The sequence below is a fragment of the Tachypleus tridentatus genome, chromosome 10 (genome assembly GCF_004210375.1).
Source record: "Tachypleus tridentatus isolate NWPU-2018 chromosome 10, ASM421037v1, whole genome shotgun sequence".
Classification (NCBI taxonomy): Eukaryota; Metazoa; Arthropoda; class Merostomata; order Xiphosura; family Limulidae; genus Tachypleus; species Tachypleus tridentatus.
The window spans coordinates 30042220-30058302 of record NC_134834.1 but is presented as its reverse complement, the minus strand read 5'-3'; the positions used below and the strand labels follow the sequence as shown (position 1 = coordinate 30058302).

Below are 16083 nucleotides of genomic sequence, written 5' to 3'. Positions count from 1 at the left end.
ACATGCACTGAGTGAGTTACTGGTAAGTAACTACGTGATTTATAATATGCAATGTTGTACAGTTATAGTAAAGAATTTGCTAACTTTATCACGATTTACGAGATAAACGGTTTTGAAAAAATAACACGGTTTTAAACTGTACTGCAAGCATGTGAAACGTGGCATGAAAACAAACTGATGGTGTAGGTATTTTTTTGTCTGTTTCAGTAGCATGTCAGCAGACTTCCAACTCTAGAAACCGGCCAGGTAAAGCACAGATATCATTTTGTGTAGCTCTGTGCTTAACTACGAACAAGCACGATCTTTTGTTGTATTATTCTGCTCGATGAGGTCAAATGAAACAGCGAACTGTGAGACTTTATTAATAAACAGTTTTATTAAACTCCAATAATTGGGCTAAAATTAAATTCCAATAATTAGGCCAAAAAACAAAGCAAGATATTGTTTTACCAGTTGGCTATTTATCATTACAGAAATACAAGTTTTGTTTTATAAAAATATATATATACCATATTATCATTCTCAAAATGAAACTGCCATATGTGCATATATGTATATAAATTGTATTAATAATAATATTTCATATAAACAAACAAGCTTAAAGATACCATTTTATAAAGCAAACAAATAAGAAATATAGAACAAAATAAGGTTTGTTGGATATTTGGAGAGACTTTTTAGTAAATGATCCAGCCTTTTTGTCTCTCTTGCACCATTGTCAGAAGAAGCATTGCTATTAACGTAATAGGTGTACTTAGGAGTAAGAACTAAACACAGTTTGAAGCTTACCTCTTGAAGTTTAGCAACTCTCTGTGGATTTTGAAAACTAGACTTTAAATGACATTCCAAATTTAGACGTAAATATTTACAATATGTAAGTAAAGTTGAGAGCAACTCATGAGAATTAAAACCCTAAATTATTTTTGTTTCTTTGAAAGTTGCATCCATTTTTTAAACAATATCGTGAAATCTTATGGCTTAACATTTCAGTGATGCGTCATGGTTCCTCTGTGACTGAGGTGGAGGTTATTCCACGACTTATTTATTCTTATGTTTATAATGGGAAATCACAGCTTTGTTCTGTTCTGTAAATAAATTTTCTGCTTTTACTTAAATTAGTTAATAACAGCAGTGAAGAAACCAAAGTTCAGCTCAGGTCAGCTTCTTCTACCTTAAAAGAAATGAATTAATAAAATTAGCTTAGAATAAAACCAACATGTAAATATTCCAGTATTGTAGATATTTTTTTTAAATTGAAATTTCAGTGTGAAAGTGTTGTTTTCTGTAACAGAAAGAAGAAAACTAGGTGAGCCGAGCGTGACCAGAGGATTAATGTATCTAGCTGCAGACGTGAGGCTAAGTGTTCCGTTTCCGTTAAGAAATGGCTAGGGCACTTGACTCGTAATCTGAGGATCGCGGGTTCGAATATCTGTCACACTAAACATGCTCGCCTTTTCAGCCATGGGGGCGTTATAAAGTGACGGTCAGTCCCACTATTCGTTGGTAAAAGAGTAGCCCAAGAGTTGGCAGTGAGTGGTAATGACTATCTGCATTCCCTGTAATCTAACACTACTAAATTAGGGATGACTAACGCAGAGTGGCCTTCGCGTAGCTTTGCGCGAAAATTCCAAAAAGCAAAGCAAACCTATGGGCTGAAATATAGTTTGATTGTTTGAACAACAACATTACCGCTGTAAAGTTTAACCACCCAGTAGGAACCCCATCTCTTAACGCTTAATGTTAGTGTCCTATCAAGTATTTTAAAACCATAGAAACAGTTTCGGGCCTTTTGCATATATCTTGGTTCTTATTACTTTAGACAAATTTTGTCCCAGGTGTTGACGTTAATGTTTTAATTTATTAATATATCATCATTAGGTTATAAATATCATTAGTAATACAATTGGTTAGAGTGGTTAGTAAATCTAGCTTCGTTATATTTAATTATTTATCATTACATTTTGTTGTAGAAATTATTTTGCATTGTTAGCTAAGTACATAGATTTGGAATTGATCTAAACCTCCTAAGATGGCGTCTCCCGATGGGTCAACGTTGAGTTTACGATGCTAAAATCTGGGGTTCGATTCCTAGCAGTGAACAAAACACAGACAGCCCATTTTTGCAGAAACAATAACAAGCTAAGCCTGCCGAACCTTTGTAAGACATTGTTGGTTTGACGGTCGAAAAACATTGCTATGATTGAAGATACCTAACTGATGAAATAATGCATTCTGTACAAATAAAAACAGCATGCTTAATTAGTTTGTCATCATTACTGGCTTCATTTTTAGTGTTAATCAAGATGGAAGGTTTTCTTTCAGACCGGGAATTAGTACAAGTTGTATGATAGTTTTTTTATGCGTAAAAATAGTTTTTTCACACAATTTCGCTATTTCAGTACACTGTTAACCTTGTTTGTGTCCAGAAAAATTCACTCTGAGCTGTTTTTGAAAGTATATTTACAAACCTTTACGATTTTATAATATCAGTATTCTTTGCGAAATATTTGAGCACATCATATTTTCAGTATTATCTGATGAATGTTGTTGAACTTAAAGGTAATGACTCACCATTTTAACTCAAATCATTCCTTTCTGCTTGAACATTGACTTGTTTTCTGTGTCTCCACTCATCATGTCAAACGAAGCTCCTCCACCAATGTCTGCTATAAAGGTAAAATAACAAAATTATTACAAATTCTCTCATATTTTTGAGTTTCGGTTTGGTTTGTTTTGAAGTTCGCGCAAAGTTATACGAGGGCTACCACGCTAGCCGTCCCTAATTTAGCAGTGTAAGACTAGATGGACGGCAGCTAATCATCACCACCCACCGCCAACTCTTGGATTACTCTTTTATCAACGAATAGTGGGATTGATTGAAACATTATAACGCCCCCAAGGCTGAAAGGGCGAACATGTTTGGTGTGACGGGGATTCGAATCTGCGACCCTCGGATTACGAGTCGAGTGCCTTAACCACCTGGCCGTGCGAGGCCCGTATGTTTGGGAAATATGACGTTGGCTATTCCTGACAGAACTAGTACATTAAGAAAGTACTGTTTTTATTAAAACTATTAAAAATGAAGGCTTACACAAATCCAGCAGTCTTTTTTAAAAATATTATTACAATGATAACTCGTACTTAATTTGTATTTCTTTATACTGAAAGCAAAAAGTATATGAACTACCAATTATATGTTTATAAATACAATTATAATAAAAAATGTTATGTATATATATATATATTAGTTTGTTGTTGGGCATAAAAGCTACATCATGGGTTATTTATGTTGTGTTCAAAAACGAGTTTTTAGAGTTATGAGATTTCAGACTTATCGTTGGGCTACGGGGGAGGGATGTGTGTGTGTTTTCTTGTAGCAAAGCCACATGGGGCTATCGGCTGAGCCCACCGAGGAGAATCAAACCCCTGATTTTAGCGTTGTAAATCCGTAGACTTACCGCTATACTAGCTGGGAGCACGGGGAAGGTATATACAAATTAATACTGTAACATAAAGCTTCACTAATTGCTTCGACAGATAGGCACGTGCTAGAAGGGAAAACAGCGCACATTAGTGTTATCTTTTGACAAAGGCGTGAATGTTGTTTCTTTCATACGATGAAAAAACGAAATTTTTTGGAAGAAGTTGATTTAATCGTTATATTTGTGAAGCATATTCGATTAGAATTGTTCTTATCGTTAATTTTTTCATCTTATTTAACGTCTCTTCAAAGATTAAGTAAAAACGAGGAACAACTGAATGCACTCTGAGAAGGAGAGATGATGTGTGATGTTATCACTCATATCAATACAAGTTTTCTTTTATCCCATTCACATACAGAGATATTTAACATACTCGATAGTTGTCTGCACTAGCCATTCACATACAGAGATATTTAACATACTCGATAGTTGTCTGCACTAGCCATTCACATACAGAGATATTTAACATACTCGATAGTTGTCTGCACTAGTCATTCACATACAGAGATATTCAACATACTCGACAGTTGTCTGCACTAGTCATTCCTAATTTAGAGGTGATATACTGGAGGGAAAACACCTCCCACCGACGAATGTCAGATTGACCGTCAGCTTATAACACCCCCATGGCTGAAAGAGCGAGCATGTTCGACGACACGTCTCGATCCTGCGATCCACAGGATGTTAATTGAGTTCTTTAACCACTAGACCCAAACCGATGGAATAGTTGATGGTAAGTCTCACGTGAAACAAAATGTTAAGTTGCTGGTGACGTACCTGTGTATAATCAAGTCCACATAGAGGTACTCAGATGTATTCTTCTTTCTATACGGCCCGGCATGGCCAGGTGGGTTAAGGCGTTCGACTTGTAATCTGAGGGTCGCGGGTTCGCATCCCCATCGCGCCAAACATGCTCCTCCTTTCAGCCGTGGGAGCGTTATAGTGTTACGTTCAATCCCTTTATTCGTTTGTAAAAGAGTAGCCCAAGAGTTGGCGGTGGTTGGTGATGACTAGCTGTCTTCCCTCTAGTCTTACATTGCTAAATTAGGGACGGCTATCGCAGATAGCCCTCGTGTAGCTTTGCGCGAAATTCAAAAACAAACAAACAATTTTCTTTCTATATTACTCAGTTTATTGTTTAATATTTTCTTGTTCTCTGAACCACTCTTGTCATTCACCCATATCAGAAAGTGTGTATTCGGTAGCATCACATCTAGAACCTGATATCACCAGGTCGCCGGTACGATTCTCTAACTACAAGGCCAAGGTTATATCTCAAAACTAAAATTAATACTTCTTTTATAAGTTACAAGAACTTGAAAACAAAAATCGGAATGATAACTTATGTAAAGTAAGATTTACAATGAAAGATTTATTCCTATAACATTATAAGTGAAAAGAAGTCCCCTGGTGGGCCAGTAGCAAATCTAGAGATTTAGAACATTAAATTTGCAGTTTGATTCTTCGCAGTGGATAGAGCGAAGATAACCCACTGTGTAAATTCGTAGTAAGAAATAATAACAACAGCGGACGAAAAAAAAGATTTTGAATTAATACCACTAACACAAAAAGTTAAATAATATTATAAATGTATATATTGTGTTATAAAAGATCATTTATAAATATTTATCATATATTCTATAGAATAAATATACCAACTTACCATGAAAATATACTTTATTATTATAAGGGTGATTCATTTTTTTAAACGTCTTTCCAGTTGTTACACCACCCATGTAATAAGGCAAATACTGGGGCATCATTGGATTAGTGTAGTCTATTATTACTTTGGATGGTTTTGCTAATGGTTTGGTTGAAACCGGCTGTTGTATGGGAAGTTGCACTAAGGAGGAGAATTTTTTTAGAATATTTGCATTTTCAACTGAATCATTTTTCAAGTCAGTACCAAGATCATGTAAATCGTCAGATGTAACAGACTTCTGTTTCTTCTGGGGTTGATTAGAACTCTGAGTTTGTTGGAATTCTTGTGCATTTTCTGGTGTTTTAATAGAAATACCCAGGTCACTTAGAAAGTCCTGTACAAACTTCGGAGGCTTTTGCTGCTTCTGCTGAGGTTGTTGGGGTTGCTCTCGTTGTTGAGGCTGCTCTGGTTGTTGTGGTTGCTCTGGTTGTTGAGGTTGCTCTGGTTTTGAATATCTTTTGACATCTCAACAAAAGTACCAAGATCATTTAGAAAATCTTGTACAAACTTTGGAGGTTTTTGCTGCTTTTGTTGAGGTTGTTGTGGTTGTTCTGGTTTTTGAATATCTTTTGAAGTTTCAACAAAAGTACCAAGATTATTTAAAAAATCTTGTACAAACTTTGGAGGTTTTTGCTGCTTTTGTTGAGGTTGTTGAGGTTGCTCTGGTTTTTGAATATATTTTGAAGTTTCAACAAAATTACCAAGATTATTTAGAAATTCCTGTACGAACTTCGGAGGCTTTTGCTGCTTCTGCTGAGGTTGTTGGGGTTGCTCTCGTTGTTGAGGCTGCTCTGGTTGTTGGGGTTGCTCTGGTTGTTGAGGCTGCTCTGGTTGTTTGGGTTGCTCTCGTTGTTGAGGTTGCACTGGTTTTTGAATATCTTTTGACATCTCAACAAAAGTACCAAGATCATTTAGAAAATCTTGTACAAACTTTGGAGGTTTTTGCTGCTTTTGTTGAGGTTGTTGTGGTTGTTCTGGTTTTTGAATATCTTTTGAAGTTTCAACAAAAGTACCAAGATTATTTAAAAAATCTTGTACAAACTTTGGAGGTTTTTGCTGCTTTTGTTGAGGTTGTTGGGGTTGCTGTGGTTGTTCTGATTTTTGAATAACTTTTGACATGTCAACAAAAGTACCAAGATCATTAAAAAAATCTTGTACAAACTTTGGAGGTTTTTGCTGCTTTTGTTGAGGTTGTTGTGGTTGCTCTGGTTTTTGAATATATTTTGAAGTTTCAACAAAAGTACCAAGATTATTTAAAAAATCTTGTACAAACTTTGGAGGTTTTTGCTGCTTTTGTTGAGGTTGTTGGGGTTGCTGTGATTGTTTGGGTTGTTGCAGCTGCCAGACTTGTTGAGGCTGTTGTGGTTGTTTAGGCTGTTGTGATTGCCAAGCTTGTTGAGACTGTTCAGGCTGCTGTGGTTGTTTGGGCTGTTGCGGTTGCCGAGCTTGTCGAGGCTGGTGTGGTTTCTGAACAGCTTCTTGAAGAACATAAAACTGGGAAAAATTTAGTAAACCATTTACTGAAGGATTGTTTCCAGGTTTATCTGGTAAATCAAAAGATCCTTTTGTAGCAAAATTAACTTTGTGTCCATCTCCATTCTGACCAGAGCCCGAGTATTTCTTTTTATACTCTTCCTGATTTTTTAACAGATGGTTTACAGTTTTAGGTAAATAGTGAGTGTACTCATGTTTCTGATAATATTGAGGCTGCTTCTGGAGAAGAGTGTATAATGCTAACGCTTTAAAGATATCGTTGGTGTATTTTGAATCTTTGTTGCTTTGTTTATCTGATGATTCCTCAGTTTTCGGCCCATTCAAAACTGCAACTAATTTTAAAGTCGCTAGTGTTTTCATGAGAGCTTGTACACTATTTCCATCGGAGGTCTTGTTGTAAGAAATGCCAATACCGTCTATCATTTTTTTCATAAATTTCGGTGTAGAATTTGTTTGGACAGAATGCACATTCTCTTTATTCACAGTCAAGTTCTTAGGAATTCCTAGATCATCCAGAGTATCGTTAAAAAACTTAACAATTTCTGAATCGGAATTGGTAGCAGAAGTTGTGGTGGTATCTTGATCATCTGACGTGTTGTATGGAATTCCTAAGCTATCTAAGTAATCTTTTACCCATTTCGGCATTTGGTTAGCATTTTGTGGCTCATCAAAACTTCCATTATTAGCAGTTTGGTTTGCATAACCAAGTAAAACCAATTGTAACAGCCCTTGACCTGCATTGCTGGAAGAAGTGCTCACTGTATCGCCATTTTGTTTATTTGTCATGTTACCCAAGTCATGAAGGAAACTTTTCATAAACTTAGACATGAATTTATCGCCCATTTTTGCATAATTTTCTTTGCCAGTGGAGGATTTTTTTTTACCTAGTGGAACTCCTAAATCTTTCAAAAACTCTCTCACAAATTTTGGAATATACTGATTATAATTGTTTTTTGCAAACTGCTGAGCTTCTGAAGTGTTCTTTTCATCGCTAGAACCAATGAATTTTGCATAGTCTAGCAGGATCTGACGAAAAAGGGCTTTATTCGCTGCGTCTTGCAAAATTTCCATTTTTTCATGGGTGTTATTTTTCTTGGTAATGCAAGATTGTGTAAAAGGTCTTTTACAAATTCTGGGATGAAAATGTCTATTCCTATATCATTTTTTTGAAAAGACATGCCATGTAGAAGGTCATTAACATGCGGAGGGAAATAAAACGGGTTGAATGCTCCATAAAATTGCAAAGATCTTCTATTTTCAAATGAACCAACATATGGTATATTTAAATTTTTCAACATCCTTTCAACTGGACGGGGTATGAAACTGGGATAGTAATACAGATTTGTTTCGTTTTCTTTATTTGGATGAAACAGCTCGGGACTCTCGAAACTGTATGGCCGAATGAATGGAATGTTTAAATTTTTCAGCATATTTTCTACTGGTTCAGGAATGAAACTGAATCTGGAAATAGACGTTCCTCTCTTTTCATTATCCGAAGAGACATTTTTTTCTGTAACAAGTATGGTTTGTTTTGTCGAGTTTGAAGGTAAAGGATGACCATTCGGACTTGTCAAGTGGCCAAATTGTTGAGTATGTTTAGCTTGCAGATCTTGAGTGCCTTTTATCAGCGCCAATTGCATCAATCCTAGAAACTGAGGCATATATAACAAAGATTCGTTCTGAACACTCGAAGCTGGCACTTGAATTTTGACGTCTTCGTCTAAGGGAACTCGAGGAAGGTTGGGATCCTTCGGCGAAACGTCTCCTGACAAGTTACTACCGCTACGGATAGTAGTAGTAACTATAATCACTGCTGCCACAACGCATCTGAAAGTTACAAACATCTTTCTATATTATTCAGTTTATATGTATAAACACAAAATAAATGTTTGTTATTTAGATAAAGGTGTATTTCTAATGTAAATATTTAAAAGAATAATATTGAGATGAAAATTTATAAAAGTCATTATTTTTGCTAAATACCAAATTTTATTTTAATCTCTTTATATAAATTTTATGTTAAGGTTCATTATATTACGAAAACATAGCAACAGGCCTCTGTTTTATAAGAAAACCAATTGAACTACTTGCGCTTAGCAGTTCAAAGTTATTGTATTCTATAAAATAATAATCTTGAGTTTTCAGTTTGAAATAAAACTACTTGTATATTCTTGTATACAAAAGTTTCATTAAAAACCTAAAATATGAAATATGCATAATTACGTCCTTGCACCAACAGATAATTCAATCACAGAAAACTTAAACTAACTGTTGATGGTTGATGTAAGCGACAAAATTATTTCTCTATGCAAATATTTTAAGCATAACCCTGAAATGAAGATGAGAAAGAATTGGTTTGAATTTTGCGCAAAGCTACACAAGAGCTATTTGCGCTAGTCGTCTCTTATTTAGCAGTGTAAAACTAGAAGGAAGGCATCTAGTCATCACCACCCATCTTTTACCAATGAATATTGGGATTGACCGTCACATTATAGGGGCCCCACGGCTGAAAGGACGAGAATGTTTGGTGCGATGAGGATTCGAACCCGTGACCCTCAGATTACGAGTTGGACACCGTAACCCACCTGGCCATGCCGGGCCGTATTACAAAACCTATACGATGGGCTATCCGTGTTATGCCCACCCTAGGAATCGAGCCTTGAATGTTTATGTTATACTCGTAAGCTCCAAATCTTAACACTGAACTAGGATGACGCGGGATTCTTATCCTTAAAAGTTATCTGGAAAATTTAGTTTATTTTAAAGTCTATGAATAAACTTTGAATCATCAGAGAACAAAACCTTCTTCCACTTTTCTACGTCCCGTGTTTGGTGCTTCTCAGCAAAGTTTAACCGAACTGTGTAGTGGTGTGGAAGGAGGCGTGACCTTTGAAGATGTTTACGATTTTTAAAGCCTTTCTCTCGTAGATGCTGTCTTATTGTTCTTGAGCTGCATTCTGCATCCATAAGGGCCTTAATTTGGTTTGACGATCAGCTGGCATCTTGCCGGACAACCCGTCGAATTTTCCTGCTCAACGCCGGCGAAATTTTCTTGGGTCAACCCACCAAGAAGCTTTGCGCGAAATTCAAATCTTCAAGTATTCACAAAAATGGAGGAGATAAACTGCGAGGTGAACTCCTTTCAGTGGTTTTAAGAACTTATTTTTATCTCTGCTCCAGCTTACAGTCTTCTACAGCTCGCTGTTCTATAACTGGTAAATGTATATCCTTGTTTAGGTGAAATTACGTGGGGTACCAGGATCATGCAACAAGAGACCTGCAACAAGTCGTATCTCAGTCATGTTAAGCAGAGTGTGGCATATTGTGATAATTAAACACAAATGTCATTAGCAAAACCCGTCCACTTGTCCCACTCAACAGTAGTCTACTTAATCATAAGGATATTTACTTGGATAAACGCATACAAGGAATGTGTATACAGTTTACTTTCATATAAGTTTAACTGTAACATATTTCAAGCAACTGGAAAATGGAATAGATTGTCATGCTATTCAATATGAAGACATATCAGTCAGCTTGTCAAACGCAGTCACTACGCTTTTCTGTCAGGACAAGCATTTAGAAACCGTCGTCTACGTAAAATAAATAGAGTATGGAAAGCATGCAAGGAGTGGTAGCGTGCTTCTGAAATGGTAACTTTACGATGACGATTGTTCCAACGAAAACTAAATATTATACGGCTACTGTAAAATTGATAGGCCATCAGATAAAACATGACCAAACGTGACGACATCGACTGTAAAGACATGGCGAGGCTTTAAGTTTCTACTGATTTTTCGTATTCAGTCATTGTATAAGGTGTAAGGACAAGGCAAATTGAATTAAAAACTATTAGAAATTAAATGGAGATCATTATGTAAGGTTTTAAACAAATTGTTTTGTTTAGCTGATTTTAAAGCGTTGTTTCCAAAACAGATTTAACACAGAAGAATGAGTTAAAACTAAAATTTAAAAAATATATTTGCTCCGTATTTCTTACCAAAAATCAGTAAAACTAATTTAAACAGAAAATAACAAGATAAAAAGTTTTGATAAACTTACACTGTTGCGACGAAAACAATTCCTCGGCAAAGTTTCACACTTCTGGCTTTTAGTCTCTTATTGGTGTCGTTAGAATAAGGGTTTAAAAGGGAAGTACTTTCATCCATGGATGATATTTTATTTCTGTAAAAATATGTAAAAAAAACAAACCAGAAATGCTGTAAATAGAAAAGATTTGTTTATTTGGTTTGTTTTAAATTTCGTGCACGTTTCTGGAAGAGTATCTGCGCTAGCCGTCCCTAATTTAACAGTGTAAGACTAGAGGGAAGATAGCTAGTCATCACCACCCACCGCCAACTCTTGGGCTTAAACAAAAAGGATACCACATCTTATGAATTGATATTAACGATCCCCATTTTGCCTGCTAATCATGCATGGCCAGGTGGTTAGGGCGCTCGACTCGTGATCCTGTCAGCCGTGGGGAGTTATAATGTGACGGCCAATCCCATTATTCATTGGCAAAGGAGTAGCCCAAGAGTTGGCGGTGGATGGTGATGATTAAATGCCTTCCCCTTAAGTCTTACACTGCTAAATTAGGGTCGGCTAGCGCAGATAGCCCCTTGTGTAGTCTTGCGCGAAATTTAAATTAAACCAAACTAAACTTTGTTATAACTACCTACAGCGAAACTACACCAAAGTGATCAGGAGTTTATAGAAAGAAGATTGAAATCATTTACAAAATGTTATCACGTTACCTGAATCAATTTCACTGGGGCCCGGCATGGTCAAGCGCGTTAAGGCGTGCGACTCGTAATCTGAGGGTCGCGGGTTCGCATCCCCATCGCGCCAAACATGCTCGCCCTTTCAGCCGTGGGTGCGTTATAATGTGACGGTCAATCCCACTATTCGTTGGTAAAAGAGTAACCCAAGAGTTGGCGGTGGGTGGTGATAACTAGCTGCCTTCCTTTCTTACACTAATAAATTAGCGACGGCGAGCACAGATAGCCCTCGAGTAGCTTTGTGAGAAATTCGAAACCAAACTCAATTTCACTGATTTTATATTACTCGTGCAGTTATTACCGGACGCTGTCTTTTAACGCGCGTTATCCAAGTTTGTGTACGTTTATTTCATGTGCTGCATTAATATCGCTTGAACGAGCGTTCCATAGCTTATGAACGAGTTGTCATTTCCTCCATTATATCGACGGAGCCAAGTTTTATGTGTGCGATATTAATATCAACGTACCGTTTAGAGACGAAGAACATGCGTTGAACTTCGCTCTTCTTCCCTTAACTCAAAAGAAGTACTTCGAACAACACGAAAAATATGTCCAATCACAAAGTTAATAAAGTTGTACCTTAGAGCTCATCATAACAACATATAGAGCAATCTAAAGCTGCTAAAGAATGGTGAACCAGCAGTAAGTTTTTGGAATTATAATGCTAAAAATCTGGCGCTCGATTCCCGTGATGGACACAGCAGATTTTCTAACGTGACTTTTCTCTAAAACAAAATTGAAAAGCAAGATAAGTCTTAAATATTTGAGATTCGTGGTAAAGTTCATCTACTTCGCCATTAAGGCGTTTGTTGAAAAGGTACAATAATAAAATTAATGTATCAAAAGGGGTGAGGGTTTTTAAACCCAATCTTTCGGTAAATATGTATTAATTTTATAAAAGTACGAGAAATGTTGATGATATGCAATAATTAATATCTACATGTATTATCCATGAGATATTGCATAATAACAAACACACTTATATATATATAAAATAATAAAGTAACATAATGGCTAGTGCAACCTGTATTGAAACTTAGTAATAAAGTAACATAATGGCTAGTGCAACCTGTATTTAAACTTAGTAATAAAGTAACATAATGGCTAATGCAACCTGTATTGAAACTTAGGACGAATTAGGCAGTAATTAAAGGCTCGAAACGAACGCTTGTTATCAAACACAAAGCTACACATTTGTTCTCTTCTCACCATGGTTTTCTAAGTGAGATTTGCAGCATTTTCAGTCTCAGACTTTCCGCTGAGCCACCAGTACCAAAATGAATGTAAATATATTAACACGTTGAAGATTCCTTTTGATATCCCTTGAATTTTTGTTTGTTTGATTAGAATTAGCCATAAAGCTACATAATGAGCTATCTGTGCTCTGACCACAACAGGTATCGAAGCCCGGTTTCTAGTGGTGTGAGTTCGTAGACATACAGCTGTGTCACTGGGGGGTTGATGGCCGTTGAAAGAACTTTTAAATATGATGTATACACACACACACACACACACACACACATATATATATGAGTAAAGAGTGAAAAAAACCAGCACGTCTGGCTAAATAAATACGTTGCGAAAGATTTTTACGGCAGCTCAATGCCAAATGAATGTTGTTCAAGTTAGTTATGATGGAACAAATATATCGACCGACTGATTGTTTGGAATTAAGTACAAAGCTACAAGATGAGTTATCTATGCTCTGCCCACCACGTATATCGGAACTCGGTCTCTAGCAGTGTGAGTCCGCTGACATACCACTGTACCATGGGAGGCGGAACAAATAGAACAAGAGAGAAGAAACAGTTGAGAAACTTTTAGTGAACGTAAAGTATTCTAATGAAAATAAAATACACGAAAGAAATTTTAAAATCATACCATACAATGTAACAATATCCAACAAACATATACTGATAATTCCAACACTATACAGAGGCGGGAGTTACTGTGGCCCTTAAGATAGTGTGAGGACAATATTGTGACGGGTAATTTTATCATCTATTTATATTGAGTATTCTACATAAAGCTCACAAAAGACAAAAAAAATCACCACATTTGTAACAAAAGCACATTAAAATTTTATCATCTATTTATATTGAGTATTCTACATAAAGCTCACAAAAGACAAAAAAATCACCACATTTGTAACAAAAGCACATTAAAATTATTAACCCAAGGAATTCGTTTACGAACGAATGATTTGTTTTTCTTTTTTCTGAATGGTGAATATATTGGGAGAAAATTACTGAATAAGATATGATTTCGGATAGGACAGTAAGGGGAAGTAACAGTAACGAACATGTTCATTTGTAGTAAATCACGATAAAAAAAAATCTAAAATTAAAGTGAATCATGTGACGAAATAGCAAAAATCCACTGTCTGAAACAAATAATTTTATCGTGAAAAGTTGGTTCAACAAATAGTGGTTGTAAAAAAAATATCACAAACATCATTGAATCAACCACATTTAGATTTTTATAACAGCTTTAAAAATATTATACATCATCACGGGACCAGCTGCAGTGAAATATTTACAATACTAGAGCATAATTAATATCTACAACCTTTCTCATCATATTGTTAGTCAATGCAGAAAAGACCGTTATATTTAATATACTAATAATTTAGCTTCTGTGGTCTAGTAGTTACAAATAAAATGAAACTGAATTGCCATACATTAGTGCACTAATGACTTCATTACACTAAGACTAACACACGTTCCTGTACTGTTAACATTCGAAACTAGTCTAGAAAATATAACGTAATAATTTTAGTTCAAAAACATTATTGTTACTCGGGTACGTCAGAACCTAAATGACAGAGCATTCAGGACGTAAATTGTAATTACTAGTTTCAGACATGTAGGAACATTTATCATCGATCGAGGTTACACATCATAAAGTAAACGTAATAACCTCAAAATTAAGACTTTGCTAACATATTTAAATAAAATAAAATGAAGTTAAGGCCAAATGTTACATTTAGAACTATCGTATGAATTTCATTTAAACCGTTTTCAATAAATTTTATAAAAATTCTTTATACTGAATGTGTATGCTTAAAATTATTTGTATTGTGTACAGACATAAGATATTTTCCAGTTTCGTTTACTAATACCAATCGAAGCTAATGATTCACCTAAGCAGGTTTTGTTTTATAAGAATTTTCTAAAGCTATTCTACAAGTTATGTACGCAAAGAAGTTTAAAACCTTACCATCAATACACTTATCAAATGGTAACAATGGATTCGCCAGAAATATACTATTAAAATACAAACTGAATAAGAAATCTACCGTCTGGATATTTCTAGTTTGGCAAAAAGTGTTTTTCTTGTGTGTTTTTTTATTTTTATTTCACCCTACAAAATCACGTGCAATCACATGACTTTCTAAGACAAGTTTTCTACCTGGTGTTCTAGAAATCTGGTCTTGCCGCAGGGATCCAAATCTCGTGATTCGTTGAGTCAGGAGACAATGGACACTTAGGAAAGAGAAATGAGCAGAGATCATTTTACTGAAGCAACATAAAAGAAAGCTCGTGGAATCATATTCAGATGTCTCATACGATGGTCAAAGTAAGGAGATAAACAGCGTGCAAGTCTGTACATGTAACGACCCTTTCTGCACGTAATGGTTTAAAATTATTCGTTTCAAATGTATAACCAAAGACACATTCAAGCTAAATTACTGCGTGCTGCATGAGATACACATTAAAACCATACATGAGAGAAAATAAGAAAAACAAATATAATCCTCAAATTATTTTTTATATCGTTCGTCACAGAGAGGGTTTTCATATTGAGTAATACCATGTCTTTGCCTATTACGACACAGTGGCAAAAAACAAATGACGATGAAATCACCTCATTTCTACGTAAAAAAAAATAAAGTCCATAAATAAATAATGAGATATAATTACAGTTCTGGCGGTTATTTTTATTGCGACTCATCACAAAATCACGAGCCTAAAAACAGCAAAACAGTTTGGTAAATGAATAGTTTAGAAACGCGTTTAAACAACGATGGAGTAAGTAATTCCGCCGATAATCCCGGTGATAGAATGATCCATGAAGTTACTACTTGAGGTTAGATACAAAAAGTCAGACTTAAATATAATGATAATCTTGTTTATCCATTTTCAATAATAAATTGGTACTTTGCATGAAATCGATACATTTTGCTGATAAAGTTAAAACGTTATGTAAAAGATTAATTAGATCAAATGGACGTCTTTTCTTTTGGGTTTACTATTTACAAATAATTTAGTTAGGCTGGATGACAGAAGCGAGTTAATCAAAACCTTTTTTCTATGTACAGCTGTTTCTAATTGTCGGTATTTAGGTTCTTTGAGAGGGTCAGGTGCAATAGATCAATGATTTGTTTTAGTTTTAACGAGGGCTATCTGCGCCAGCTTTCTCTTATCAGCAGTGATAGACTAAAGGGGAGGTAGCTAGTTAAAATAACCCACTGTCAATTCAACAAATACTGAGATTGACTATCACATTATAATACGGATAAAAGGGGCAAAGAAGTTCAGAAAATTCAAGCTCGGATTCAGCATCTCAACCACCAGGCTCAGATCGACAAAATACATTAAATCATTAAAGATAAAACGCATTT

General features: G+C 35.5%; 1 protein-coding gene across 1 annotated transcript; it reads right to left on the bottom strand.

The window, feature by feature from the left end:
* Window positions 1–356: 356 nt before the first annotated feature.
* On the bottom strand, window positions 357–14797 carry LOC143228977 (uncharacterized). The gene is made up of 5 exons (XM_076460533.1): window positions 14679–14797; window positions 10741–10863; window positions 5146–8505; window positions 2572–2666; window positions 357–1171 (listed from the first exon to the last, which is right to left on the bottom strand). The coding sequence occupies exon 3, from the start codon at window positions 7747–7749 to the stop codon at window positions 5509–5511; it is 2241 nt and encodes a 746-aa protein (XP_076316648.1). The 5' UTR covers window positions 7750–8505; window positions 10741–10863; window positions 14679–14797; the 3' UTR covers window positions 357–1171; window positions 2572–2666; window positions 5146–5508.
* Window positions 14798–16083: the final 1286 nt, after the last annotated feature.

Bases quoted from the DNA above. Each gene is read 5' to 3' on its own strand.
- LOC143228977 (XM_076460533.1), bottom strand. From the start codon at position 7,749: ATGGAAATTTTGCAAGACGCAGCGAATAAAGCCCTTTTTCGTCAGATC.